The following is a 27,428-nucleotide window of genomic DNA, read 5'->3' on the forward strand; positions in this document are numbered from 1 at the left end:
AATGGCAACATGATCTGGGACTGGCCAGTAAGGACCATGTATCCCTCTGGACCTGGTGACTGGTTCAGGAATAGGTATGTGGTCCACGATAGACCAATCAGAGTCCTCTGAGACATTTTGCCAGAACCATTAAAAAAAGAAAAAAAAAAAAAAAAAGAAGTCCTCTATTGGTTGGGACCACTAGCTAGAGATTGTAACAATCTAGAGCAACATTGTCCAACAGAATCTTCTGCAATGATGGAAATATTTTATATTCATGCTGTGTAATAAAGCAGCCACTGGCCACATGTGGCTTTTAAGTGATGGAAATGTGGCTAGTATGACAGAGGAAATTAATATTTCATTTCATTTCATTGCATTTCATTGCATTTCAGTTGAAGTTTAAATAGCTTCATGTGACTAGTGGCTACCATATCAGACAGCACAGTTGTAGGGCTTTGATGGCTTTGCCTTGACATGTGGACATTTTGTCTGAGAATGATAGCATCATAAGGAAACAGCAAAGAGATGAAAAGAGTCAGATTCCTAAAGACATCATTTGAGTTTCTGGATGTAGCCATGCCTACTGCTATCCCATGCTTCATTCTGCCAACAAATATATATTGAGTGCCCATTATGCTGAGAATTCTACAAAATTAACGAAAGATTCCAAAGATGCCTACTGTCATGGAATTTACATTCCAGTCAGGGAAGACATACAACAAACAAATGGTATAAAATATATAGTATTACCTAGATAGTGCTAGGTGCCAGTGATATAATAATAAACTGAATAAACTGGCAAGGGCCATAGAGCATGCTGGGATTGAGGTAGAAACTGAAATTGTCCTTTTAAGATTTTTTTTTTTTTCAGAGAAGGGGGGAGGCGGGGCGAGAGAGAGAGAGAGAGAGAGAGAGAGAGAGAGAGAGTCTTAAGCAGGCTCCATGCCCAGTACAGAGCCCAATGCAGGGCTCAATCTCATGATCCTGATATTATGACTTGAACCTAAATCAAGAATTGACTGAGGCACCCAGGTGCCCTGAAATTGCTGTTTTAAAGGTATTGGTAAGGGAAAGCTTCACTGAGCTTATATTTGAGCAAATATTAGAAGCAGGTGAGGGAGACAGCTAATGCCCTGTCTGGAGCAAGACTGTTCCAGGCAAAGGAGAAAAGCTGAAGAAAACTCACAAGGCAGGATGTTCTCTGTCTAAAACAAACAAATAAAATCTTAAAAAAAAGAAAAATCTCTCAGGGTATGAAAATGCCTTGGATGTACTAGAAGGTCCATTATCCTGATGTCTTTATGTGAGTTAATAATACATGGTTCTTTTTTCTTTTCTTTCTTTCTTTTCTTTTTTTTTTTTTTTTTTTTTTGCTTAAGCCAATTGAGTTTGGTTTCTTTTTGCCCCAAAGTGCTTTTTAATTTATTCTTTGCTTACATCATTTGAGTTGAATGTCTATAAGGTGCAACTGGAAGAATCCTGACTAATCCAAGTGTAATAGTCTGAGTAAGGCTCCCTAGGAGCCATTATTAGAAATAATGGTATTCCTAACCCCAGGTCCCAATCCTCAGAATCTTTGGATATATATTATTTTACATGGCAAAAGAGACTGCAGATGTGATTAAATTAAGGACCTTGAGATAGGAAGATTATCTTGGGTTATCCAGATGGACCCTATTTATAAAAATGCTCTCTTTGAAGAAGACCAGTATCTTTATAAGTGGGAGACAGAGGGAGATTCCATAGAATAAGAAGTCAAGGGATCCCTGGGTGGCGCAGCGGTTTGGCGCCTGCCTTTGGCCCGGGGCACGATCCTGGAGACCCGGGATCGAATCCCACATCGGGCTCCCTGCATGGAACCTGCTTCTCCCTCTGCCTGTGTCTCTGCCTCTCTGTCTCTCTCTGTGTGACTATCATGAATAAATAAATAAAATCTTTAAAAAAAAAAAAAAAAAAAAAAAAAAGAATAAGAAGTCAAGGTGACCACTATGTAGCTGGCTTTGAAGCTGGGAGAAGGGGCTATGAGCTTCTAGCTCTAGAAGGGGGAAAAGACAAGGAAATGAATTCTCCTTGAAGCCTCTGTAGGGAGCATGGTCCCACTGATATCTTGATTTTGGTCCAGAGAAACTGATTTTGGACTTCTGACCTCTAGAAGTGTAAAAAAAAAAAAATTGTGTTGCTTTAAGCCACCGAGATCATGTTTGTTTATTACAGTAGCCGCAGGAAACTACTGCCCCATGGGGATGTGTTCACAGGGTTGTTGTGGAATTAGATGAGGTAATACAGGAAAAGGCCTTGGCACTGTGCCGGGATATACTAAATGCTCAATAAAGGGAGCCCTATAACTAATACCCAGGGGTCCAGCTTCCTGACCATTTGACATCTTCCATCCCCCAACTCATACCCTCACTGTATAAAGATGCCACCAACCTGAATTGCCACATCTGAAAAATTATCTCCTGTTTGTTGGAAGATATCTCCTAATCGAAAAATGGGACACTGTGGGTTCTGAGTCTTGTGAAAGGTACAAGTGATGTTTATATCTGGCAAGATGTTTCTCCTGTATGCAACGAGAAGCAAACAAACATGGTTTTGAAAACTGAGACCTGTCTCTTTCATAGAAGTGAGCCAGTTGGTAGCTGGGTTCCATGAGGGGCCCCAGGGATCCTCAGCCCCTGGGATTCACACCCTTGTGTGGTCCCCTCCCACACTGTGCAGGGTTGGTCTGTGTGACCAATAGCACGTGACAGAAGTGATGGTGTGTCACTTGTGAGGTTAAGTCATAAAAGATTGCGGCTTCCATATTGTTTACTGTCTTGCTTGCTTATTATCTGTCCCTCTTGGATCACTTGCTCTGGGGGAAGCCAGACACCATTCTTAAAGACACTCAAGCAGTCCTAGGGAGAGGTCCATATAGTGGGGAACTGAACTTCCTGCTGACAACCAGGTGAGTGAGCTTGGAAGAGGATTCTCAGCCCCAGTCAACCCAGAGATGGCTGTGGTCCCCAGTGACAGCTTGACTGTAACCCAAGAGACCCTAAATCACAACCACCTGGTGAAGTCATTCCCACATTACTTACCCACAGAAACTGCATCAGATAATGAATGTTGGTTGTTAAGTTTCTAATTTTTGGTGTACATAATCCATTACACAGCATTAGATAGTTAACAGCTAGACATTCTAGGCACTTACGTGGTGTAGTTGTGGCCAGGGAAGTCAATGTTATTCTTGATGAGCACAGTGAAATTTTCAGCACCGTTCAAGAGTGCAGGCCTGAGAGAGTAAGAGGTGAAATGAGGATCAGTGGGCCAGTGGGACCATAGGCTTCTGGTTTCTGGCTCGGGTCATTGCAATGAGTAAAGAGAAATGTAGTCCAGTCCTAAAAATCTAAAAAAGAGGAAAAACTTCTCTCTTCCTGAGGCCCCATGGCATTTACTATAACAACCCTTCTCACACTCTGATGTAATTGTATGTTTAGGTATGTGTGGTGGTGTGCTGGTAAAGGTTTAACAACCAGGTCTCCAGGGGGAAAAGAAAGGCTCTGATATCACATTAATAATTTCTGTAGTATAAGTACTTCCACTGTGGCTGATCTCAAGCTATTAGCGGGTATCACTGCACTTGGAGTTGGGAAGGGATGAGCATAATTGGCTCAGAGTCAATGTAAGCCAGCTCCAGCACACCTCTGTTTGTACCTCCCAATAGTCTTGGAGTTCCTGCAGGTTAGGACAATGATTTTTTTAAATCTCAGTATTCCCAGGCTTTAGCAGAGGGCCACACATGTATAGTGGACTCTATCAGTCATAGGTTGATAGACTCTGAGTAGCATAAATTCTCCATGAATTAGAGGAGCTCAAATCCTAGACTTTAGAAAAGCCAACCCACAATCTATCCATCCATTCATTTGGCAAATATTTATTCTGCTGGGTGTGTGGCCGGGCATTGGCAATATAGTGATGAACAAGATGGTCAAGGCTTTTGTCCTTATGTGCTTGACAGTCTGTTAAAGATGGAGAGAACTGGCTGTGGATAAGGAGATACAGCTGGTACCTAATTGTTGGCAGGCCCGCCCAAGTGGGTGGCACATATGTATACTGGAATTAGCACCAGGAAACGATGGAGGTATTTGGAAGGAGGCACCAAGAATGATCTACTTTTTATTCCAGAATTGCCAGAGCCCAGCTTTGCCTCTATTTAGGATATAACTACAGAGAACACCATAGTTTTTGTCTGCCCAGGATCCATTCCCCATCTGTTAGAAGCACCTCTGTTTTCTCCCTTTGGGGTAACCAGGTCTCTTCCACTCTTAGCCCAGAAGGTTGGGTAGAGATGAATCCATCTTCTGCCCATTGTTACAGACCCTAGGGTGGGCAAGTGACCCAGAGCTGGCTAAACAGAATAACCCAATTCTCTTGGCCATAGTGATTGGTTCATAGATTGTCACATGACTTAGGCCAGTGAAAACATTCTAAGTCTTTTGTAGGAAATACTAGAAAAAGAAAAACTCATTTTCTTTAGTATTGCTAGTAGTAAAGACAGTATAGACTTGGAGTTCCCTGGACCATAGTGTGAGGAAAGCCAAAATGGGAGAAAGTAACTGGGAGGTGGAGGTAGGGACCAGGGTTAGAAGAGACAGAAAGAGAATCTTAATGACATCATTTTTATTTGAAGCCTGGATCAGTCCTTTCCTGAAGGATCCCCTATTTATGGATTCCCCATTTATAGGAATAAAAAAATAACATTTTCCCCCTGAAGCCAGTTTAAATTGTATTTCTGATATTTGCATTAAAAAATCTTATTTACAACAAATATCTACTACATGCCAGACCATTTACTTTTAGAATATCCTAAATCCATGCTTCCTGGGCAAAATCTAAGAATAAGGGGACTTGAAATTCTAAGGATCAAAGCCTTTTATTCCTCTCTTATGACACTCTTCACTTCCTATCTTGAATTCTAATTCTCTGTGCACGTTTCTTATCTCTTTGATTAGGCTGCAAGAGGCTTGGGACCTGCTCCCTATCTAGGTCTTCTTGTATTTTTAGTACAGTCTCTTGCGCATAGTTACATGTAAAATAAATATCTAATGCCTCCTATGTGGTATTGAATGTGTTGACTGAATGATTAAATGAATCATTTTAGTAATCCCTTTCTATAACATATGAGGAAACTGAAGTTCAGGGGGTTACTTGCCCAAGGGCATGTAAAATTGCAGTCCAAGGACCTGAACATTGGTGATGTACAGTATTTGTCTGATGAATAAGTTGGTGACTGAAAACCAGAGACCATCAAGAGGCCTCTTACCTTGAACCAGGGACTACTTACTTGAGTGTTAGTTCTAACCGATCTCATTCAGGCCCTGGGCAATTCTTTCTGTGAAAAAGAAACTCCTCTGAACTAGAAATAAACCTGGGTGGTACCATTAATGATTGAGGGCCAGGTAGCCTGACACTACTGAATGCTTCCCACCCTGACATGGGAAGCCTTTGCCTGGGCCTTCTAAAAAGTCAGCTTGGGCAATCTTCTCTTTGCCCCAAAGAGGCTGATGGTGTGATCTTCAGTCACATTCATCTAGAGCAAGTATCATCTCATTTAATTCTCACAACAGTCCTGCAAGGTAGGAGCAACTATTATCTTCGTTTTACAAATAAGGAAACTGAAGCTCAGAGAGGTTAAGCCACTTGCTCAAGGTCACATGGCAAGGACGAGTTAGAATCAGAATTTGAATCAAAGTCTATTTTTCTGAAATGCACCAATCCCTGTGGTTTCTGAGATTTAACATCGAGTTCTGCTTTCTGGGCCTGACTTGTGTGTTAAAGAGAAGAATCAATACAGGGGATCAACAAATCTATATGTCATTTAATTTAAGAAAACTTCTCTTCCTCCCCTGCTCTTTTCCCCATCTTGCTCTCTCCTTCCCTTCCCCTTTCTTCCTTCCCTTCTTGTCACCTTCCCATCCTTAATTGCTCAGTATGGACACTGGCCAGTCAGAGTGGGACCTGCTGTAGTGCTAGAGAAGGGCTCCGGTGGTGCTCTGTAAGGTGCTGGGACAGCCAAGGGCCCAGGGGCACCCAAGGGTGCTCAGGGTAGTAGTTATTTGCCAGCCAGTACAGAATTATTGCAATATTTTAACAATTAGATGGTCTTCTCAGAGATCACTGATGTGCCTGGGACAGAGGGTCACCAAGTCAGTAGGACCCAGGACTTTTCATCTGCTCACTGGTCAGGGCCACCCCATCTGTCCCCCAAACTGCAGCTCACCTGGGGGCCTCTTCCACTGCCTCGATGGGACACCAGGCGGAGACTTCACAAGTCTTCTGCTTCCCTTTATACTCTATACACCTTCCGGTCTGGATCCCTGGTTGGTGGGGGGGGGGGGGGGGGTCAAGGGGCCAGAGAAGCACAGGTGTGAAAACCACGAGTGCATCATGAACTCAGTCTCAGCAAGAGACTCTTTACTTATGCTTTTCAACCCAAGCAGTTTCAGCTTCCACAAAACCCAATTTGAACCACAAACTTACATAAGGCAACCCAAGCAAGGAACACGTCAGACAGTAAGTTAAAAAAAAAAAAAAAGGTTCAGAGAGAAGACAGAGAGACTGTGGATGCTGTTGGCTTTTTTGGTTTCTTTGCAAGGAAAGAGGAGCTGAGCAGGGTGTGTTCCCTTGCCTAACATAAATGGACTAGAACTTGGCTTCTAAGTGGGCACCTGTCACTTAGGGGTGTACAGCATGGACCAGAGATGTGCAAAGCCACAGAATGAATATGGCACATCTTTCTGGTTAGTGTCACCAGCAGATTCCTGAGGGGGACTCAAACACACACATCTTATGGAACAGAATATAACATCTATATGTCTTTTTTGTTTCTGTGTGTGTGTTATAACCACTGATGGTTTTTTTTTGTGTGTGTGTGGTCATTTAAAAAAAATTGTCATGTGCCTCTTTAAGCTTAAACAAGAGACATAGAAATTCTGCAGGCTAATCGTGGTACTGTCTCCAGGTGCCCTGGGGCTACAATCATACCCCTCAACGTTTGGGGAAGTTCAAGGTGGAAAGCTCCTCAGACACAGATGATAATGTGGGCTATTGGATTTTCCTGTCAATGAGAACCCTGAATATGCTAATTATGGAGGTTTTCAGGAGCTGCCCTCATTGGGGAATTAGGTCACATCCCTAGTCAAGTGGCTAGTCCTCTGGGGACAGAGTGCAGGCATGGGCCAGCCACAACTCTCCCATGGCCTGGTGAGGGTGGAAGAAGGCAGCTGAGAGCCAGAGGCTAAAGATTTGAACTTTAGGGCATTGTGAATTCACCAAAATACCAGACTACCCACCCCCAGGATCCCAGAAAAGAAAGAGAACGTACCCTTGCTTTGTGGGTCCATCCATCCTTTTTTACAGCCCCAGTCATTGGAACAGAGTGTCCTGCGGGTGGGAAACTGCAGAGAAGGACAGGATAGTGGGGAGTAAGCCACTTGTGTCTCTAAGATATAGAAAAGCAGATGCCTGTGTCCACACGAAAACTTGTACACAAACGTTCACAGCAACACTATTCACAGAGGCCAAAAAGTAGAAACAACCTGAATATTCATCAGCTGATACACGGAAAAATAAAGCGTAGTGCATTCATACAATGGGGCTGACTCAGCTGTAAAAAGGAAAGAAGCACTGCACCTGCTACAACAGGATGACCCTTCTATTTTTTTTTTGTTTAATTTATTTATTAATGAGAGACACAGAGAGAGGCAGAGGGAGAAGCAGGCTCCCTGTAGGGAGCCCGATGTGGGACTCGATCCCAGGACTCCAGGATCACAACCTGAGCCAAAGGCAGATGCTCAACCACTGAGCTACCCAGGTGCCCCAGGATGACCCTTCTAAGCGTGATGCCGAGTGAAAGGAGCCCGACACAAAAGGACACATAGTGTATGATACATATTGTATGATCTCAGTGATATGAAATACACAGAATAGGCAAATCCACAGACAGAAAGTAGATCAGGGCTCACCAGAAGCTGAGGGGCAGGGGTGGGGCCGGGGGAATGACTGCTAATAGGTACAGGACTTCTTTTTGGGGTGACGAAAATGTCCTGGAATCAGGTAGTGATGTGGTTGGTACAACATTGTGAAAATACTAAAAACCACTCATTTCTACACTTTAAAATGGTGGACTCTATGGTATATGAGTTATATATCAATAAAAAAAGGAAAATAAATAAAAATCTACAAAGCAGATGCCGAGCAGCCAGGTACCACTCTCAGGGGAGGCCCTTGGGGTGGAGAGCAGGGGACCTGGTCCAAGCAGGAGCCCTGTGGCTGCTGAACTGGGCAAGGTGACAAGCATAAAGGCTCAACAGGAAATGGGAAGTACAGGGTGCCAGCCAGCATGTTCTCCTGGCCTCAGAAAATGAGGTCAGTTAGGCCTCAGACCTGAGGACAGAAGAGGGAAAAGAGAAATGAGATGGTTAGTTTATGCACGTTTGACTTCTTGTTTTCTAGGAAGCAGGTTTAGTGGACAGTCTTAGGGCAACCAGAGCCTGACCCTGACATGCAAATGGCCTCTGCCCATTATCTTCCTTTGACCTGTGCCTCCTCCAGCAACTCTTCTCACCTGCTGAACACTCCAGGTCCCCTCCTTACCTCAGGACAGAACCCCTGCTGTTGGCCTTCTGTCTTGAGAAAGTTTGTCATCACGAAGAAGGAGTTCCCCTGTGGAGAAAGAGGAGAGCAGAGCTACTTAATCAAAATAATCCAGCTTGCTCCATGCCTGGGGGCAAACCTTCCACCTTTCTAAACTACACTCTAGAAATCTGGTCTGGGAGCAACTTGGACTATGCTGAGGGTTTAATATCAAAGCTGGTTGAGCCGCCCTGCTGAGCCAAGGGAGAGCGCAAGGACATTCAGATTGATTGAGTATTCTTTCTCCATTCTAGCCTCAAAAGCAGCCTTTTCATTTTTTGAACACATTAAATCGAAACTTAAGAGACCTGGGGAGGGAGGGCGGGGGTGTTGGCTTCATCAGAACGCAGTTCAGATAATCCAGGATTTTAATTAAATAAAAAGCAAAAGGCATCCCACAGCCCAGGAAATAGCTGGAGATCTTACTGACCTGCTGGTAGAAACAGATAGTGGCCTGGGTTTTATGATTTTGCAAAGCACCCCAGCTCCCAGAAGCTGCAGAAGCGCCCTTTTGTCCCTCCAGCCTCCCTATCCGTTCTTTGGTGTTCTCATTCCAACTTTGATTTCTCCTTTTTGACTATCCTACTTTTATTTTCTCTTCTTGCAAATTTAAGCAGTCACATAGCCTTTCCCTGTGATCCACACCCTTCTTCTCTTTGTCATCTATTTCCTTTCCCTTGTGCAAAAATGTATCAGGATGTCTTTCTTCCTGAACACATTTTTGTTGATAAAATGCCACACAAACAATATAGAAGGGCCAGTCCTGTCCAGGCAGGAATTTCTATGTCCTTCTGAATCTAGGCAGACCTTGCTGACTTGACGGCCCTGCTTCTAAAAAGCTGTGTAGAAATCAATTGTGAGTGAATCAAATCGTGCTTTAAATGCACCAGGACACACTGCTATTTTGAGAAACCCTGTAGGACTTGATAAAGCATAGAATCAGTTTTGAGCTGCTGGATCTGACCCAGTTTTGCAATTTTTAGGTTTTCTCAGTTGGGATTTTCGCAGAGCTTTTTAAAATAGGGCCAGTATTTTTCTAGAGTGAGGCTCCAGTCCCAGGGGAGGGAGGCAAAGGCCCTGGTGACAGCAACCAGGGAGGAGTCCTTGGGAGTTGTTGACAAGTGCTTACCTGCAAGGGGAAGGTGTAATCCGCAGTGTCAAAGACAGTAGACACCATCTTCTTGATTCCATTCTCCAATATCTCCATTTTCACCTCTGCTGTCCCTTTCACTTTGGTGTGTACAGAACTGATAAGAGGCTCTTTCTGTTGGTACCGCTTGTCACTGATTAAAGCGAAGCTAAATGGCAGACACAGAAAAGTGTCAAATGGTTTTCTCAAGGGAGGCACAATGCAGTGGCTTTGCATGTAAGTTCTGGAGGATGCCTCTATTCAAATCTTAGCTTTGCTGAGTGACTCTGGGCAGGCTACTTGCCTTCTCTGTGACTCATTTTCCTTATCTGTAAAGTGGGAAGAATAGTCATACCTACCTCAGGAGTTGTGAGGATGGAATGAGGCATGTGTGCAAACTCTTCAGCATAGAATCCAGCACATTGTGAGCATTCAGCACGTGGAAACTATTGCCCCTAATGTCAACCTCCAATATTTCCTAATATAGACCCTAGGGCAGCTTCTTAAATCCCAAAGCCCAGCTCTAGATTGGTCCACCTGCATCGTCCTGGGGCTGAGCAACATATCAACTGTGTCCAGCAGGTCAGCCACCTATTTTCCAGAAACACACACCTGGTTTATAAATAATACTGATAATAGTAGTTGCCCTTTATGGAGCACTTAATACATGCCAAGGGCTTTACGTGCCTCATCTGTTTAATCTTCGTGGCAATAGGAGATAGTTACTGTCATCTCACTTTTGTAGATGAGAGAATGGGCTCAGAGAGGTAAAGCAAACTGCCCAAGATAACCCAGATTGTCAGCGGCAGAACTGAGGTCCTCTGTTGGTCTGCCTTCGAGTCCAGAGCCAGACCTCTTAACCACAAGCTAGGTTTGTTCTGCCTCAGTTTCCTGCCTTTGATCAGTTCATTAGGTGTTAATACCTTCTTTAGAATATGAATCGAAATGATTATAGTGGGAGGAAGAGAGGGAGAAGATGGAATTAATAATTAAAAATGGTAGATTCCATAGCTGTTTGTTTTCCCTGCTTGCATTGCCCTGAATAATTCTGACTTTATTTTAAATACTTTGTTTATTCATTCAGCACGGATTTATTTGGTCTCTTCCCTCAGGCCAGCCCCTAATATCTGAATGATTTAGGAAGTATAATCCAGTGGCTGCTAAAAGAGGAACTAACCTTGGGAAACCAGCACAGAGTGGGCCAAGACTTGGTCCCAGCTCTTCTCAACCTTGGCTGTGTAGGGGATCCCTGGGTGGCGCAGCGGTTTGGCGCCTGCCTTTGGCCCAGGGCGCGATCCTGGAGACCCGGGATCGAATCCCACGTCGGGCTCCCGGTGCATGGAGCCTGCTTCTCCCTCTGCCTGTGTCTCTGCCTCCCTCTCTCTCACTGTGTGCCTATCATAAATAAATAAAAAAAAATTAAAAAAAAAAAAAAACCTTGGCTGTGTATTATAATCCTCAGAGAGCTTTCAAAATTGCAACTCCCCAGTCCCATCCCTGGAAATTCTGATTCAGTAAGTCTGGGGCGTTATCCAAGTACTTATATATTTTTTTAAAGTTTATTGGGTGATTTTAATGCACAGCCAGGGTTGAGAGCCCTGGGAGACTATTGAAAAGATAGCTCACATTTGTTTTTTGTTTTTTATTTTTTAAAATTTCTATATGTATTTTTTTCTTTGTAAGTCCTCTTTTTAAAATTTAAATTCAATTAATTAATGTATAATGTATTATTGGTTTCAGAGGTAGAGTTCAGTGATCCTGCTCCTGGGTGTTATACTATATGTTGGCAAATCGAACTCCCATAAAAATAATACATAAAAAACCACCCAGTGCTCATTATATCACGTGCCCTCCTTAATGTCCATCATCTGGTTACCCCATACCCCACTCTCCACCTCTACATCGACTCTCAGTTTGTTTCCTATGATTATGAGTCTCTTATGGTTTGTCTCTCTCTCTGATTTTGTCTTGTTTTATTTTTCCTCTCTTCCCCTATGTTCCTCTGTTTTGTTTCTTATATTCCACATAGGAGTGAGATCCTATGATAATTGTCTTTCTCTGATTGACTTATTTCACTTAGCATAATATCCTCTGGTTCCATCCACATCATTGCAAATAGCAAGATTTCACTTTTTTGATGGCTGAGTAATATTGCATTGTATATATACCATATCTTCATTATCCATTTGATAATGGATGGACATCTGGGCTCTTTCCATATTCAGCTGTTGTGGACATTGCTGCTATGAACATTGGGGTACAGGTGCCCCTTCAGATCACTGCATTTGTATCTTTGGGGTAAATACCCAGTAGTACAATTGCTGGGTCATAGGGTAGCTCTATTTTCAACTTTTTAAGGAACCTCCATACTGTTTTCCAGAGTGGCCGTACCAGCTTGTATTCCCAGGCAGCTCACATTGGCATTATGAAGTACATTTAAAGAAGTGCATCTCCCAGGACCCCGCAATTTCGCTCTTGGGTATATTCCCTAGAGAAACCCTCGTCCATATGTCCAAGGAGTTATGTATAAGAATGTTTATGGCAGCCTTATTTGTAAGAGGGAAAATGAAATAACCTGAATTCCTTGAACATTAAATAAATAAATAAATTGTTGGATTCATACAATAGGGATGCTCTAGTTACAATGAATGGAGAGCTACTTATACCAATATGGAAATAATACAATGTTGAGAAAATAAAACATGTCACGGTATGACATAAAGTTTAAAGAAATCCAAAACAGCATTCTGCACTCAAACAAAGGCCTGTCCATGAATGCTCACAGCAGCACTATTCATAATAGCCAATGGAAATAGCCTACATGTTCAACAGTAAATGAATAGAAAAACAAAATGTGGTCTACCCAAACGAAATGTTATTCGGTTATAAAAAAGAATGAAGTGCTGAGACATGTTATACTGTGCAGGAACCTCAAAAACATTATGCTAAGTAAAAGAAGACAGATGCGAAAGGTAACATGTTGTATGATTCTATTTATATATGAAATAATCCAGAATAGGTAAATCCATAGAGACAGTAGATTGATGGGTGCCGGGCTGGGGAACCAAGGGGACTATGAATGCGTGTGGTTTTCTTTTGGAGTGGTGAAAATGTTTTGGAACTAGATAGAGGTGGTGGATGCACAACAATGTGTATTACTAAATGCCACTGACTTGATCACTTTATTTTTTTAAAGATTTTATTTATTTACTTGACAGAGAGAGAGCGAGAGAGAGAGAGAGAGAGAGAGAGAGAGCACGCACGCATGAATAAGCAGGAGGAGCAGCAGAGGGAGAAGGAGAAGCAGATTTCCCACTGAGCAGGGAGCCTGATGCGGGGCTTGATCCCAAGACCCCGAGATCATGACCTGAGCTGAAGGCAAATGCTTAATGGACTGAGCCATCCAGGCGCCCCATGACTTGATCACTTTAAAATGGCCATTTTATATGATATGAATCTCACCTCAATAAAACAGGGAAAAAATGTTTTTGTAGCTATAGACATATGTTGTAGAGATATAAAAATGAACACAGAATGACAAACACCAAATTCAGGATGGTGTTTATAAGGGAAGAAGAAAGAAAATGGGATCTGGGCTGGGTCATCAGGGAACTAAAACTGGATTAGTAATGTTTTATTTCTTAAGTTGGAGAGTGGAACGTGGTGTTTATTATGTTATTCTCAGTATATTTTAGTATTTATATACCATTCATTTAAAAAGCTCATCAGGGGCACCTGGCTGGCTGTATCAGTGGAGTGTGTGTGGCTCTTGGTCTCGAGGATGTGACTTCCAGCCCCATGTTGTGTGTAGAGATTACTCAAAAATGAAATCTTAAAAAATAAAAAATTAAAAAGTTAAAAAAAATGAAATCTTAAGAAAAATAAAAGAAAAAAGAAGTCTCATCAAGAAGGACATTGGGGCTAGAGATCCAGGTTTTATGTCCAATCAGCATATATGAAAAAGAGCTATTTCATACAATTCCATAGACAAATATAATACTTGTTGGACAATGTATTTCAGCCTAGCATCACAATGTGAACATGATCTATGCAGTGTTTTTGTGTCAGACGTGGTGACATTCTCCCAGAATAACACTGGGTCAGTTTGGCCCAGTGCTTGGGAAGCTCAATTCGAAGCTGCCATATTCATTCCAGAATGCACAACATATTACAGGTCAGTTGTAATGGAACCCAGCCCTCTCATAAGTCAGAAAATTTGTCTTTGTATGATAATGAACCTACCATATAAGAACTGCATCAAAGGAAAAAGGAGGAAAAGAGTTGGCAGGATCCTGCCCTAAGGACCATCCCTAAGACTCAGACAAGCCATGTCACCTCTGGCCATGGGTGTAGTTCCTGAGCAAGGGGAGGGCTGCTTGGCTCCCTGATCCTCGTGAACTTTCAGCTCGAAGAAGTTGCAATTCTGTGCATGCTGAAGACAGCAAACCTACCGGTCCCTCTGGCACAAGGGCAGGAAGGAGCTGGGAGTTTATTGACACCTTGTAGGATGAGGAGAAAGAGATGGTGCAGTGGAAAGTTGACGAGACTGGGGAGGTAGAAGAGGACTTGCATAAACTCTGAATATGAAGGGCTTTCTCTATTGGCACCTCAGGGGGCCCGGCCTCCACGTCAGCATGGAGAGAGAATCCTCAAAGGGCCGCAGGTAGGAAGCACTGCTTAGCGAAGCCTGGCTCTTCTTCACAGCGCCTGAGCTCACTGAGTAAAGGTAACTCTACAATGAAAGGATAGGATCTGAAAGTGGACCATCCTCAAATCTGGTTTACTGACACTTAGCCCAAGGCCAACATTTTCTTGGTCCCTAAATGAAACGGTGGGCCCTGGACACTGTATCCTTTGTGCCTCACAGAGACCTTAGGCCTGCAGCCTCTGCTTTATTGTGTTTAAAACCCTAAGAGAAGAATCCAATTGTTTCCACCCCTAGCCCACTCTGAGGTGGGAGGACAGGGGCCAAGGACAGCAAGAGATATGCTGAGAAGAAAGTGGAGGAGAGCCTGCACCCCTAAGGCAAGTTAAGTACCCATTATATTAGTTTTCCATTGCTGCTGTAACAAGTTACCACAAACTTAGTGTCTTAATATAAATTTATTCTCTTAGTTCTGGGGGTCAGATACATAAAATTGGTTTTATGGGACTGAAATCAAGGTGACTCCCAGAGGGCTGGTTCTTTCTGGAGGCCTCCATGACAGAATCTGTTCCTCACCATTTCCAGCTTCTAGAAGCTGCCATGGAATTCCTGGGCTCCTGGCTGTGTCAGTCCAACCTCAGCTCCTGTCATCATATCTCCTTTTTCTAACTTTTACCCTCTTACTTCCTTTCTTTGAAGACTCTTGTGATTACATCGGGGACACTCAGATAATCAAGGATAATCTCCCCATTTTAAGACCTTGAACCCAATCACATCTGCAGAGTTCCATTTTGCCATATAAGGTAACAGATTCACAGGTCCTGGGGATTGGGAGTGGATATCTTTTGTGGGCCATTATTCAGCCTACTACAATACAGTTGGCCTATTGTAGCTTTGTAAGAGCTTCAGGGCAGCTCCGGTGGTTTGGCGTCACCTTCAGCCCAGGGCCTGATCCTGGAGACCCGGGATTGAGTCCCATGTCAGGCTCCCTGCATGCAGCCTGCTTCTCCCTCTGCCTGTGTCTCTGCCTCTCTCTCTCTCTCTCTCTGTGTGTGTGTGTCTGTCATGAATAAATAACTAAATAAAAATCTTAAAAAAAAAAAGAGCTCCGCCCTCTACCCTATTCTATCCTACCCCACCTTTTCTTGAGCTAGAGTGAAGGAGTTTCAGTTCCTTGTTACCCACAGCTTAACTAAGACATCATCTTCGCTTCTAATTTCCTTTGGCTATTGCATTTCTTCTCCGTCAGCCAACAGTTCTGGAAAACCCTTCCTTAAATGCTTCCCAAATGCTCTCTCATTCAAAGAACTTGTACTGCAGAATACAATACTTTCTACATATTCAACTCTGGAGAACAGAGAGTAAATCTTAAGCTATTAGTTAAAGTTTATCAATTAGAGGAAGAATAATAGATACATGTAACATCCTTACGTTGAAGTAAAAAATTCAGTTATGCCAGTACAAACTGTAGCCTACCCAAGGTGGCAGAAGTTTATGTTAGACGCCCGAAAATTTTAGATAATCCTAAACCCATATAAACCAACATTATATCATCCAGAAGAAAACAAATCAAGCAACTAGTGTTATCTTAAGCTTCAGTGAAAGAAGTAGAATATTTCACTCTTGGGTGGTGGTAAGCCAATGACCTATGGCCTTATTAGGCTGCAAGCTATAGGAGCCCCATGCTTGGGTTTTATGAGGCACATTTTTCAAGAAAACCCCTTTAGTTGTTGTGAAAGTGTAAATTTCATAGAACTGCCCAAAGAATATGAAAGCTTCCAACATTCTCCCTCCCAGAGGTTACTGCTGTTGAAACAAGACAACAGGTATCTCTTTATGCCCACATTTTGACACCCAAACATGGCCATACTCTACATGTTTTAATACAGTTCAGCCTAAGAGACAAGTCGTGATAATTTGCCCCCAGTCTCTTCCTGGTGGATATTTGATATTTAACTGGAAGTTTTGCTCAGTTTTTCCAATTGCAAACATTTTTTTGGTAACCCTGATACAGCTCTACTATGTACCAAACCACTCTTTTAAGCATATATTAATAATATATATTGACTCTTTGAATTTTTACTGTTGATGTAAAGAAACACAACTGATTTTTATGTGTGGATCTTGTACCTCAAAACTTCACTGAATTGGTTTATTAACTTTAATAGCTTTTTGTGACTTCTTTTGGATTCTCCATATATAGGATGATATTATCTGAGTGGTGTTTTACTTCTTCTTTTCCAATTTGGATGGCTTCTGTTTCTTTTTCTTGCCTAATTGCTCTGGCTAGAACTTTGAGTACAGTGTTGAATAGGAGCAGTGAGAACAGGCATCCTTGTTTTGTTCCCGATCTTTGGGGGATAAGCATTCATTCTTTCACTACTGGTCTGTTCTCTTAAGCACTATTTTTTATTGTCTCTCCACCTCCTCTCTCATGTTGCCAGGCATATACTTGCAAAAGAATCCTTTCACACCAAAGATAAATTTCACACCTTAAGATAAATTTCTGGGTTAAAGAATGCATACATTTTTAAAGGATTTTATTTATTTATTCATGAGAAACACACAGAGAGAGAGAGAGGCAGAGACATAGGCAAAAGGAGAAGCAAGCTCCCTGTGGGGAACCTGATGCGGGACTCGATCCCAAGACCCCTGGATCGCGACATGAGCCGAAGGCAGATGCTCAACCACGGAGCCACTCAGGCATACCAGGATGCATACATTTTATATTTCAATTCATTTAGCCAAATCACAAAAAGTTGAACCATTTCATGCTTCCATCAGCAAAGTAAGAGTGCATGTACCACTTTTAAGAAGGCCTTGACAAAATAAGAGTGTGGGGTTGTGTGGGCTTGGCTGAGATAGTAAACGATCTGGATACCATGTTGAGGGTACATGGCCAGAGGGATTGGGATTATTATTTTACAGTAAAGGAAAAATACAATAGCAGGGTACAGTCATTTGAAGAGTGTCAACCAGAAGCGGGATCACAAAGCAGAACTCTAACCAAAGGGGAAAAATTACAGGGAGACTGATCTGGGCTCAGTGTAAGGAAGAAACTTCTAATGGTTAGTCCAAGAAAAGAATAAGCTTTCTTTGTGGTTGCTATTTGGTGATAGTGATGATGATGATGATAATTTTCATTTATCTCATCATCTCCCTTTCTCTGGTCTCCTCTCCATCTGCATTCCAACATCATTTCCCATCTTAAAAATAAATCCTCTTTCAACCCCACATTCTTCTCCTACCACCACTCAGTGCCTCTCTTCTCCTTTGTAGCCAAGTCTCTTGAAAGAATGAGTCACTACATCCATTTCTGCATCTTCATTCACTCCTCCGCCCACTCCAGTCTGGCTCCCGCTCTACACTTCTCTAAAGTCTCTCTTGCCAAATAAAAGCAACGTCATCCTTGCTAACTCTGATAGACATACTACAGATCTGATCTTAAAACTCTCAGCAGCATTTGACACCAATGACCATGCAACACCTCCTTCCCCTTCTTCCCTTAGCTTTTTGGAATCCACATTCTCTAGACTTTCTTTGGATCTCCATGGCCACCCCTTCTAAGAATCCTTCAGGGACTTCTGTGCTCGCCCATCACTTAGCATTCCTCAAGGGTCTGTTTTAAACCCTCTTGCTTTCTCATTTATGTTTGCTCTTGCTGGCCAGTTGTAGCTACTTCCAGGGTTCTAGTTACCATCTATATGCTGGTGATATATTAATCTTTATCTCTAGTTCCAGATTCACATATCCATCAGCTAAGCATCTAAATTAAGCATCTAAATTTGTATGTCCCATATACATGACAAACTCAATGCCTTCAGTTCTGAACTCATCTTTCACCCCAGATGGGCTTTCCCCTCCTACATTTCCTATCCCAGTAAGTTCTCCCACCACATCAGTTGCCCAATCCAGAAACATTCCTTAGCATCCTTTTCCTCATTACCCCTCAACCATTCAATTGTCAAATCCTGTTTTATCCTCCTTATGTTATTCAACTACGTCTCTCCTCTACCACTTTCACCTCCTCATTCTGGATCACCATCAACTCTCATCTGGACCACCTGGTAGCCTCCTGAATGGTCTCCCTGCCTCCACTTGTGCTCCTGTCTCCTCCATATTCTACATGATTTCATAAAAGCTTGGGCTCTGGAGTGAGGAGCTTCGGTTCAATCTTGGCTCTGCCACTTACTATATGGCCATGGGTAAGTTACTTAGTCCTTCTGGATCATTGTTTCTTCTTCTTTAATAAGGAGATATTAGTGTTATATTGAGTGGGATATCTAGTTCTAAACAGAATCTGCTCTGCTGAGTTTGAGAATATTGTCTAGAAAAGACAAATCTATATAGTTGAAATTTTTCATAATGAAATGTTGGTGGCAGGGCGGGGATGACTCTGTGCTTTCTCAGTGTCCTCAGGATAGAGTTCAAGGCTGTTGATAATATGATCTTTGCTGGCTTCTCCAGTGTCACCTTTGCCTCTCTTTCTTGGCATCTTGCATGTCAGCCAGCTGATGCCTGCTGCTCAGTGAATAATCCATATAATCAGGTCCTTCCTCTTTTCAGCACTATGCTAAGAACCCAGGAGGGTTGGGAGGTTCCTCTCCTGGGTGGGAGGCTGGGCTGGAGTGGCCATGCCCCAAAGCCTGTGGCTATGTGAGAGATGGTCTGCAGAGAAGCCTCAGCTTCCAGGGTGAAATGAGAAAACCAGGACAACAAGGCAAGCTCTCCAAAAAGCTAAATTTATTCATTTGAAAGGACCATTTTTGTAGGCTATGTGCTTCCAGCTTTTTTAATGTTTTAGTTTAGACATTAATGGAGGGATGCCAATAGATGGTAGTAGTTGTTTGCTTGCTTGATGTTGTTAACAATGCTGTTAGTTGACAAGCTGGCCACTCCTGTTTTCCTCCTGTCAATCAAGGCATCATCACCCACTTGGGAACCCAGAGTCATCTTCCACCTCCTAGCAAATCTGTCAGTTCTGCCTCCAAAATGTATTCCTGCTTTGCCCACTTCTGGCTACCTGCGCTGTCCTGTTATTATCCAGGTGGCCAGGCCTCTCATCTGGGCAATGCTGGCGCCCTTCTCACTGTCCTCCTCCCATCACTCTTGCCCCCTACAATCTGCCTTCCACACAGTAGCCAGAGAGTGCTTTTAGGAACAGGAATCAAACGGTTTCACTCCTCCACTGTAAACCTTGTCAATGACTTCCCACAGCCTTGAGGAGCAAATTCCAACTCTTCCCCCTGTCGGGCCCTTGCCTGCATCTCTGCTCTTGGGCCCCTGCTTCTCCCTTTTCTCTCACCAGGTTCTGGAACATACTATCCTTCTGGATATCCCTCTTTCTTGCTTTCAGATATGTGCATTCGCTGTTCTTTAGGTCCCTTGAGTCAGGTGGCTGGATTCTCCTCTTCTAGAGGCCATGTCCTCCCAAAGCAGATCTTTTCTGGACCCCTCATCTCTATCACATCACCCAGGAGTTCAGGCAAGGATGAGAATGTGGCAAATCTCTTCATGTTTCTGTTGCCCTCAAGTGACAGGGGCCAGAGGGGCCAAGCCTGGGTTGGATCTGCCTCTCCCATCTCTGTGGTGGGTCCACTTCTACAGTTGGAAGAGGCCTGGCCTCACAGGTAGGTATGTGCCAACCCTCCCATGAAACAGGCAGCCAGCCAGGAGCTACATTTTAACAGCCACAAACTAGCACCATTTCCATGGTGACAGACAGCCTGAGGCTATGCAGGACTATACTGTGCTTTCTTTTAGCCTGGGGAGAGATTGACTGGGTAAGGGAGAAGAAGCATTTGGAGTGGGGTTTCTTCTCCTGTTTTTCTCTCAGTTTTCCCTAGTCTTCTGTATTCACTGGAATAGCTTCTGAGAGAGCTAGTCTCCAGGGAAGAGGGAAATCTTCCCAAGAAAATGAAAACATCTTTTACTTCTCTACTTAAAATCCTCCTATGACTTCTTGACTCACTCAGAATAAAATCCAAAGAACTCAGAGTGGCCTCCAAGGCCCTGTGTGATCTGCCCTTCCTCCCCCACCTATGTTATCTCTCCAGTTTACACACTTCCTCTCATTCACTAACTTATTCCCTTTGCTCCAGCCACACTGACCTCCTTTTCCTTGAACACCCTATGAAGTCCCTACCTCAGAGCCTTTGTACTTGCTGTTCTCTCCACCAGAAACATTCTTCTCTTAGATACTTCATGTCTTGCTCCCTCTCTTCAAACAGATCTCAGCCCAAATGTCTATCCCATACATGTTAGCCCAAATGTCTATCCCACACATACTCATCTTTGCCCATTATCTTTCTCTGTCCTCTTCTCTGCTTTATTACTCTTCATAATATTTATCACCATCAGATTTTATATCTTTTTTTTTTTTTTGCCTTTTTTTGGTATCATCTCTCTCTCCTCCACTGGCATATAACCCCATGAGTTGTTGTTTAGCTCACTGTTATAATCTCTAGAGCCATGAACAGTGCCTGACTCATAGTAGATAGTCTAAATTTAATTTGGAGAAATAAATGAATAATAGAAAAGGGTAAGCTTAAAAAAAAAAGAAAGAAAAGAAAAGGGTAAGCTTATGGGATCCTTATTACAGCCTCATTCCTTGTCCTGCCCTTGCCCAGGCCAACCCAGAAAGACAAAGATCATGGTGAAGAAGGAAGGATGATTGATTGACCAAGGATTGAGGAGGCCTAGTACTCAGGCTTTTGCAGTCTGCCAGGTAACCACTTCAATATATGCTTTCTGGGTTAAGAGCATTGGATAGGTTTTTGATTTGAATCCTTCTTTGAAACCCACTTTCTACCTGGATGATCTTTTAGAAATTAACTCCAACTTTCGTAGGTTTTCTTTCCTTATCTGTGCTACAATAATGAAAAGAATAACTATATCCCAGCATATCAATTGAGATGATATAAATAAAGCCAACTGTATAAGGAAGTTATTTTTATTGTCATTCAGGTTTTTCATCTCAGTTTTCCTGGGAGCATAGTCATCATTATCCCATTCTTCCCATCTCATTGAGGCCAGAAGACAAAACAGAATCATGGGTTGGAAAACCCTATGGAATCCCTGGAGCTGATTCTCAGAGGAAATTTCTGTTGAGAATACCAAGGGCCCTGCCCTGACAATAATCTGGGGCAGTGTCTCCACAGCCCAGGTGCAGGGTTGAGACAAGCTAGGGATAGAGCAGTAGTCTTCAGAAGTCTCTGGAATCTCTGGGTTTTGGAAAGACCTTGTAAAGGATGTTTGTTTTCTCTTTGCCCCCTCTCCTCCCCCTGCTGCTTCTTTTCCCATTTCTTCTGGCAACAGTATTCTTCTTTCCTAAGGTAAAGTCACTGGATGTGGTTCAGATTGGGCTCATTGGGCCCTGCACCCCCTCCCTACTTCCTGCCCCGGGAGTGAGCACATGACCCAGGATTGGCCAATCAGGTGACACCATGCCGTAGCCACAAGGATTGGTTCAGGGGTGGAAATGTAATTTAAGCTTTACCAACGGAAACTTTCCTGGGACTTTCATGCCAGAGCTATCAGGAAAGACTTGCTTGTTACTCTGGAGTTGCTGAGGATATGAGTGTGGCATCTTGCTACATAGAAAGCCTATTCAAGAACAAAGCCAAATAGGGCCACAATGTGGGGAGACCCAACCTGATGTTAGTGTAAGCTTTTATAACCATCCATGCCTGAGGGCAGCACCACCTCTCCTGCTGTGTAGCTTGTTGCCTAACTTGAGTTAGGTCTCTGTCATTTACTATCCAAACGATTCTGACTAGCACAGGCCTACTCAGCATCCTGTTTACACACTCCTGTAACCCTGGAAGCTGGAGCCCCTTGATCTGCTATAGCTGGAGCCCCTGCCTTTGATTCTAATCTGAACTTGGTTTAAGGGACTATGAGAAACTAACCAGCCTCTTGTCTTATTTCTTCTATTGACAGCCCCTTCTTTGTACCCCAGCCTCAATAGCTGAAGCCCTGTCTTACTTCATTATCCTGGCTCTTTGCCTTTTCAACTCTCCTATGGACAGGCTCTGAACCTAGGACTCCATGGCTAGAACCCACCGTCTGCTGCTACATAGCTTGAATATTACCTGAGCCTGTCTAGACTTCCACCTGTGGTTCATACCAGTCCTGTTTGATGCAAACTACCACTCCTAATCCCTGTGTACCATGGGTCTACCCATCCCACAAATGGCCAAGTTGCAATTTTATCAACTTGAGGCCTCACAGTACAACTTTCCCAAACTGTGGTCTATGGGACTCGATTCAGTGGGACATAAATAGATATTCCATTAACATAGAGGGGAAAAAACAAAGCTGGCAATAGTTTTTCTTTAATTTTATCTTTTAAAATATATTAAAAAATGGAGTAGCATTTTACATAGGAGTTATCTTCTAAAGTTGGTACTTAAGGAAAAAATCTTATCTTGTCAAAACTGCCTTTGGTAAACCCTTGACACAAAGCATAGCAAACAGATCTTCTACCTTCCAACAAGTCCACCAGAGCCTATTTTTCCTCCAGCCCTGGAACAAGTTGCTATTTTTCCAGTTTTGCTCCAGGTGAAGGTGAAAGAAGAGGCTTTTTTTAGGGAACATGTTGAGTGGAGAGGATGTATCTAGATTCTTAGGTAGGGTGGGCAAGAGAGTCACTCTGTGAAAGGCATGTGGGAACAGAAACTGGCTGAAGGCCCAACTCAAGTATCCCATCTCACACTTGGTTTGGGGCCCCCCAGTCACTCAGTCATTACATTGTTTAAATTGCGCTGTCTCTCCAGGCACCCGTGGAACATGTATAACTGGATTTGAGGGAATTAAGTGCATATAAGATAAGATTCCACCATATGAGAGAAAGATATTTATCATTATAAGGTACTCTCATAATAATCTGCTTTTATATATAATAATTTGCTTTTAAGAAATTGTGTGCCAAGAATACCAGGAAATCAAATCACTTGTTACATGCAGTTGTGACACATGATCTATGTATTGGTGCATAAAGGAACATTTACTAACTATACTCTTCATCATCAGTTCTATATCTGGCTTAAGTAACATGTCTTATTTTATAATTTAATATATCTGTTTATTATTTAGTGTTTGTTGCATAGTAAACATAGGAATCACATTGTGTTAATCCTAATAATATTATTAATAAGAAGAAGTAACACTTGGGTAAGGGCTTGCCATACATCAGTTATTTTCCAAGCAACTTTGCATTTAGTAGCTCATTTAATTCTTTTGTTAAAAAGATTTTATTTATTTATTCATGAGAGACACAGAGAGAGAGGTAGAGACATAGGCAGAGGGTTCCCCACAGGGAGTCTTATGCAGGACTTGATCCCAGGACCCTGGGATCATACCCTGAGCAGAAGGTAGACGCTCAACCACTGAGCCACCCAGGTGCCCATGTAACTCATTTAATTCTTACAACAACCTTTGTCCCCATTTGATAGACGAGAAACTCAAGGCTCAAAGCAGTGAAGGATTATTGAATCCACAGTTCCAGATCTCAAATCCCAGGCATGGACGTGGTTATTTTGGCAGTCAGCGGAGAGAATGCATATGAAAGTGCCTATTATATTCAAAAAGATTATTTCGACTCTTTTTTTATATTCAAGTATAATTAACATAGAGTTATATTAGTTTCAGGTATACAATATATGATTCAACAATTCTATACATTTCTCAATGCTGATTGAGATGTGTCCTTTTAATCTCTTTTATCTATTTCACCCATTTCCCCTATCCATCTCCCTTTGATGGCCACCAGTTTGTTCTCTACGTTTAAGAGTCTAGTTTTTTGTTTGCATGTTTTTTCTTTGTTCATTTGTTTTGTTTCCTAATTCCATGTATGAGTGAAATCATATGGCATTTGTCTTTCTCTGACTGACTTATTTCACTTAGCATTATACCTTTTATTTTATTTTATTTTATTTTTTTAATTTTTATTTATTTATGATAGTCACACAGAGAGAGAGAGAGAGAGAGGCAGAGACACAGGCAGAGGGAGAAGCAGGCTCCATGCACCGGGAGCCCGACGTGGGATTCGATCCCGGGTCTCCAGGATCGCGCCCTGGGCCAAAGGCAGGCGTTAAACCGCTGCGCCACCCAGGGATCCCAGCATTATACCTTTTAGATCCATCCATGGTGTTGCAAATGGCAAGATTTCAGTCTTTTTTATCACTGAGCAATATTCCATTGTATCTATACCACATCTTCTTTATCCATCCCTCTATTAGTGGGCACTTGGGTTGCTTCCATATCTTGGCTATTGTAAATAATGCTGCAATAAACACAGGGATGCACATATCTTTTCCAAGTAGTATTTTCATTTCCTTTGCGTAAATACCCAGTAGTGGAATTACCAGATTATATGGCAATTCTATTTTTAAGTAAAAAAAAAGATTGTTTTTAGGGACGCCTGTGTGGCTTAGCAGTTGACGTCTGCCTTTTGCACGGGGTGTGATCCCGGGATTCTGGATCGAGTCCCACATTGGGCTCCTTGCAGGGAGCCTACTTCTCTCTTGGCCTGTGTCTCTGCCCAACTCTCTCTGTATCTCTTATGAATACATAAATAAAATCTTTTAAAAAAATAAATAAAATAAAATCTTTAAAAAAAAAGATTGTTTTTAAAAATAACTGCTGTTGGTGGAGCTCTGGCGCTATGCCAGACATTGAGAAGCATTTGTCACGCCTTTTTTTGTTTAATTATGGACTCTATGAACAGATGCAGAAAGGGAGGCTCAGGTTAAGTGACCTGGCCAGGGAAATTTAGCCAGGATTATGGAATAGGTTGCTCTAACCCTTAGTGAATAAACTACACTCTCTGCCTTTAGAGATGCAAGTTTGCATCATCAGCATCACAAAGAGTTGTGGGGCATTAGCCATTACGGAACTGTGAATTAAAACCACAATGAGAACCACTCACAGCTCACTAGGATTCCCAACGTCCAAAAACCAGATAAGAGCAAGTGTTTGGTTAAGGATGTGGAGAAACTGGAACATACATTGCTGGTGGGAATATGGAATGGTGTAGCCAACTCCAAAAACAGGTGACTGCTTTCTCAAAATGTTGAAAATAAAGTTACAGATGATCTTTTAGTTTCACTTGTAGGTCAGACCCAAGAAAACTGAAAACGTGTTCATGCAAACACAGATACACCAGTATTCATAGCAGCATTATCCATAATAGCCCCAAACTGGAAACAACCTGAAATGTCCACCAAAAAAAAAAAAAAGGTCTATCCAGACAATGGAATATTACTTGGCCATAAAGAGGAATGAAGTAGAAATACATGTGCCAACATGAATGCACTTTGGTAACATGATGCCAAGTGGAAGAAGCCAGACACAAAGGACTACATAGTGCATGATTCCATTTCTATGACATATCCAGAATAGGCGAATTCTACAGATAAAGAGTAGATCAGTGGATCACCAGAGCTACAGGGGAGCAGAAGGATTGGGAGTGATGGCTCAGGGCTGTGGAGTTTCTTTTTTGAGGTGATGAAAATGTTCTAAAATTGATTGTGGTGATGGTTACACAACACTGAATGTGATAAAACTCACTAAACTGTATATTTTATTTTTATTTATTTTTTAAAGATTTATTTATTTATTTGAGAGAGAGAGCAAGCGAGTATGTGAGCAGGGGGAGGAGCAAAGGGAGAGGGAGAGAATCTCAAGCAGACTCCATGCTGAGTGCAGAGCCTGATGTGGTGCTTAATCATGACCTGAACCAAAGTCAAGAGTCAGATGCTTAACCGATCTAGCCACCCAGATGTCCCTAAATTGTACACTTTAAATGAGTGAGTTATATAGTGTATGAACTATATCTCAGTAAACTATTAAGAAACAAAACCAAAAAAGCAAGGGAGGGGCCTTTCTAACACTAGAGAGGACTTAAAGTTATATTGACAAGTCTAGTCCTATTCCTCCCCTAAGTGGTGGTGATTCAGACAGATGCCAGCATTATCACTAGATGTGCCCTGAATCCTTGCCTCCTCCCTCAGAACCCAAGGTGTTGCCCTGTTTGCTACTTTGCCCAGGCATGCCCTGCCCAGCTCACCCTGGCAGGCCTGGAGTAGAACGCAAAGAGCCATTGCCTCTTATGGCTTCTTTTTGCAGCAGACTGGCACTATTTCCTGCCGCCTGCCGCTGTACCCCGACTTCAACCCTTCCCCCCACCTCCAGCCACAGCTTGCTATTAGAAAAGTTTCAGAATTAAAACCACATAGAATTCAAGATGTGCACCAGAAGCTGCACCTTGGGGATTTTTGTGCTATCGAACACTGCAGACATTTCGGGTAATCCCCACACCCTGCTTACCTGATGTAAGAAAAGATGATCACATGGAAGATCCACTTAATGGTGCCATAATTCATGCTCTGGATCCGGATGATTTTGTTTGTCTCATACTGGAAAATATCGTTACAGCTGCAGCAGGCAGACATGGTGAGAGGCTCACTCTCCACTAGGGTCTGAACGAGGAGGGTTCAATCCTTCCAGACCAAGCCACAGCAGGCCTACCAGTAAAAGGAAAATGAAACATTCAGATTCTTAGCAGGAGCCTTTAGGTTTGAGTTCATCCAATGACAGCTGAGTGGGGGCGGGTCCTGGCAACTGCCCCAGATGTGGCAGGGGATAAACAAGAGAAGGGAAGTCCTACAGGCTTGGCTGGCAGATGACCCTGCTCCAGCCGGCCTCCCCCAGATGCCCGCACAAAGATGGTGTTCAAAGGAAGGGCATTTTTAGAATTCTGCTTTATCCCCTTCTTCTTTCACTTTTTTGGACTCCTTTCAGTTGGGGGAAAGGGGCAGCCCTTCAAATGTCAGGAGACCCAGTGCTTCCATTGTGCCTTAATAAAGAGCCTAGATCTTTCTGTTGCCTCAAGGCCCACTCAAAGGCTGACTGATTCATTTCCACAACCCTTTGTTCAGCCCCAGATGTCTATGAACACTGGGTGAACGGGGTCTCCCTCTTCTCCCTCTGCAC

At 42.8% G+C, this 27,428-nt stretch overlaps 1 protein-coding gene across 5 annotated transcripts in view; it reads right to left on the minus strand.

Annotated features, from left to right (window-relative positions):
• Window positions 1-27,027, minus strand: part of P2RX7 (purinergic receptor P2X 7) — a 46,258-nt gene extending 19,231 nt beyond the window's left edge. For 2 of the 5 annotated variants that reach the window (XR_013366497.1, XM_077875556.1), the window contains exons 1-7: window positions 26,763-27,025; window positions 9,788-9,956; window positions 8,620-8,688; window positions 7,349-7,421; window positions 6,245-6,341; window positions 3,176-3,256; window positions 2,413-2,542 (exon numbers count right to left, since the gene is read on the minus strand). Coding sequence is in view for 4 of the 5 variants with exons in the window: in XM_077875556.1 (XP_077731682.1) it covers window positions 2,413-2,542; window positions 3,176-3,256; window positions 6,245-6,341; window positions 7,349-7,421; window positions 8,620-8,688; window positions 9,788-9,956; window positions 26,763-26,887 (744 nt within the window). In the remaining variant the exon portion in view is untranslated. Of the gene's footprint in view, window positions 1-2,412; window positions 2,543-3,175; window positions 3,257-6,244; window positions 6,342-7,348; window positions 7,422-8,619; window positions 8,689-9,787; window positions 9,957-26,762 lie in introns of all 5 variants that reach the window. The other 3 variants (XM_077875555.1, XM_077875554.1, XM_077875557.1) reach the window with 3 other exon arrangements.
• Between the last annotated feature and the right edge of the window lie 401 nt (window positions 27,028-27,428).

This window comes from Canis aureus, chromosome 27, assembly GCF_053574225.1.
Source record: "Canis aureus isolate CA01 chromosome 27, VMU_Caureus_v.1.0, whole genome shotgun sequence".
NCBI lineage: Eukaryota > Metazoa > Chordata > Mammalia > Carnivora > Canidae > Canis > Canis aureus.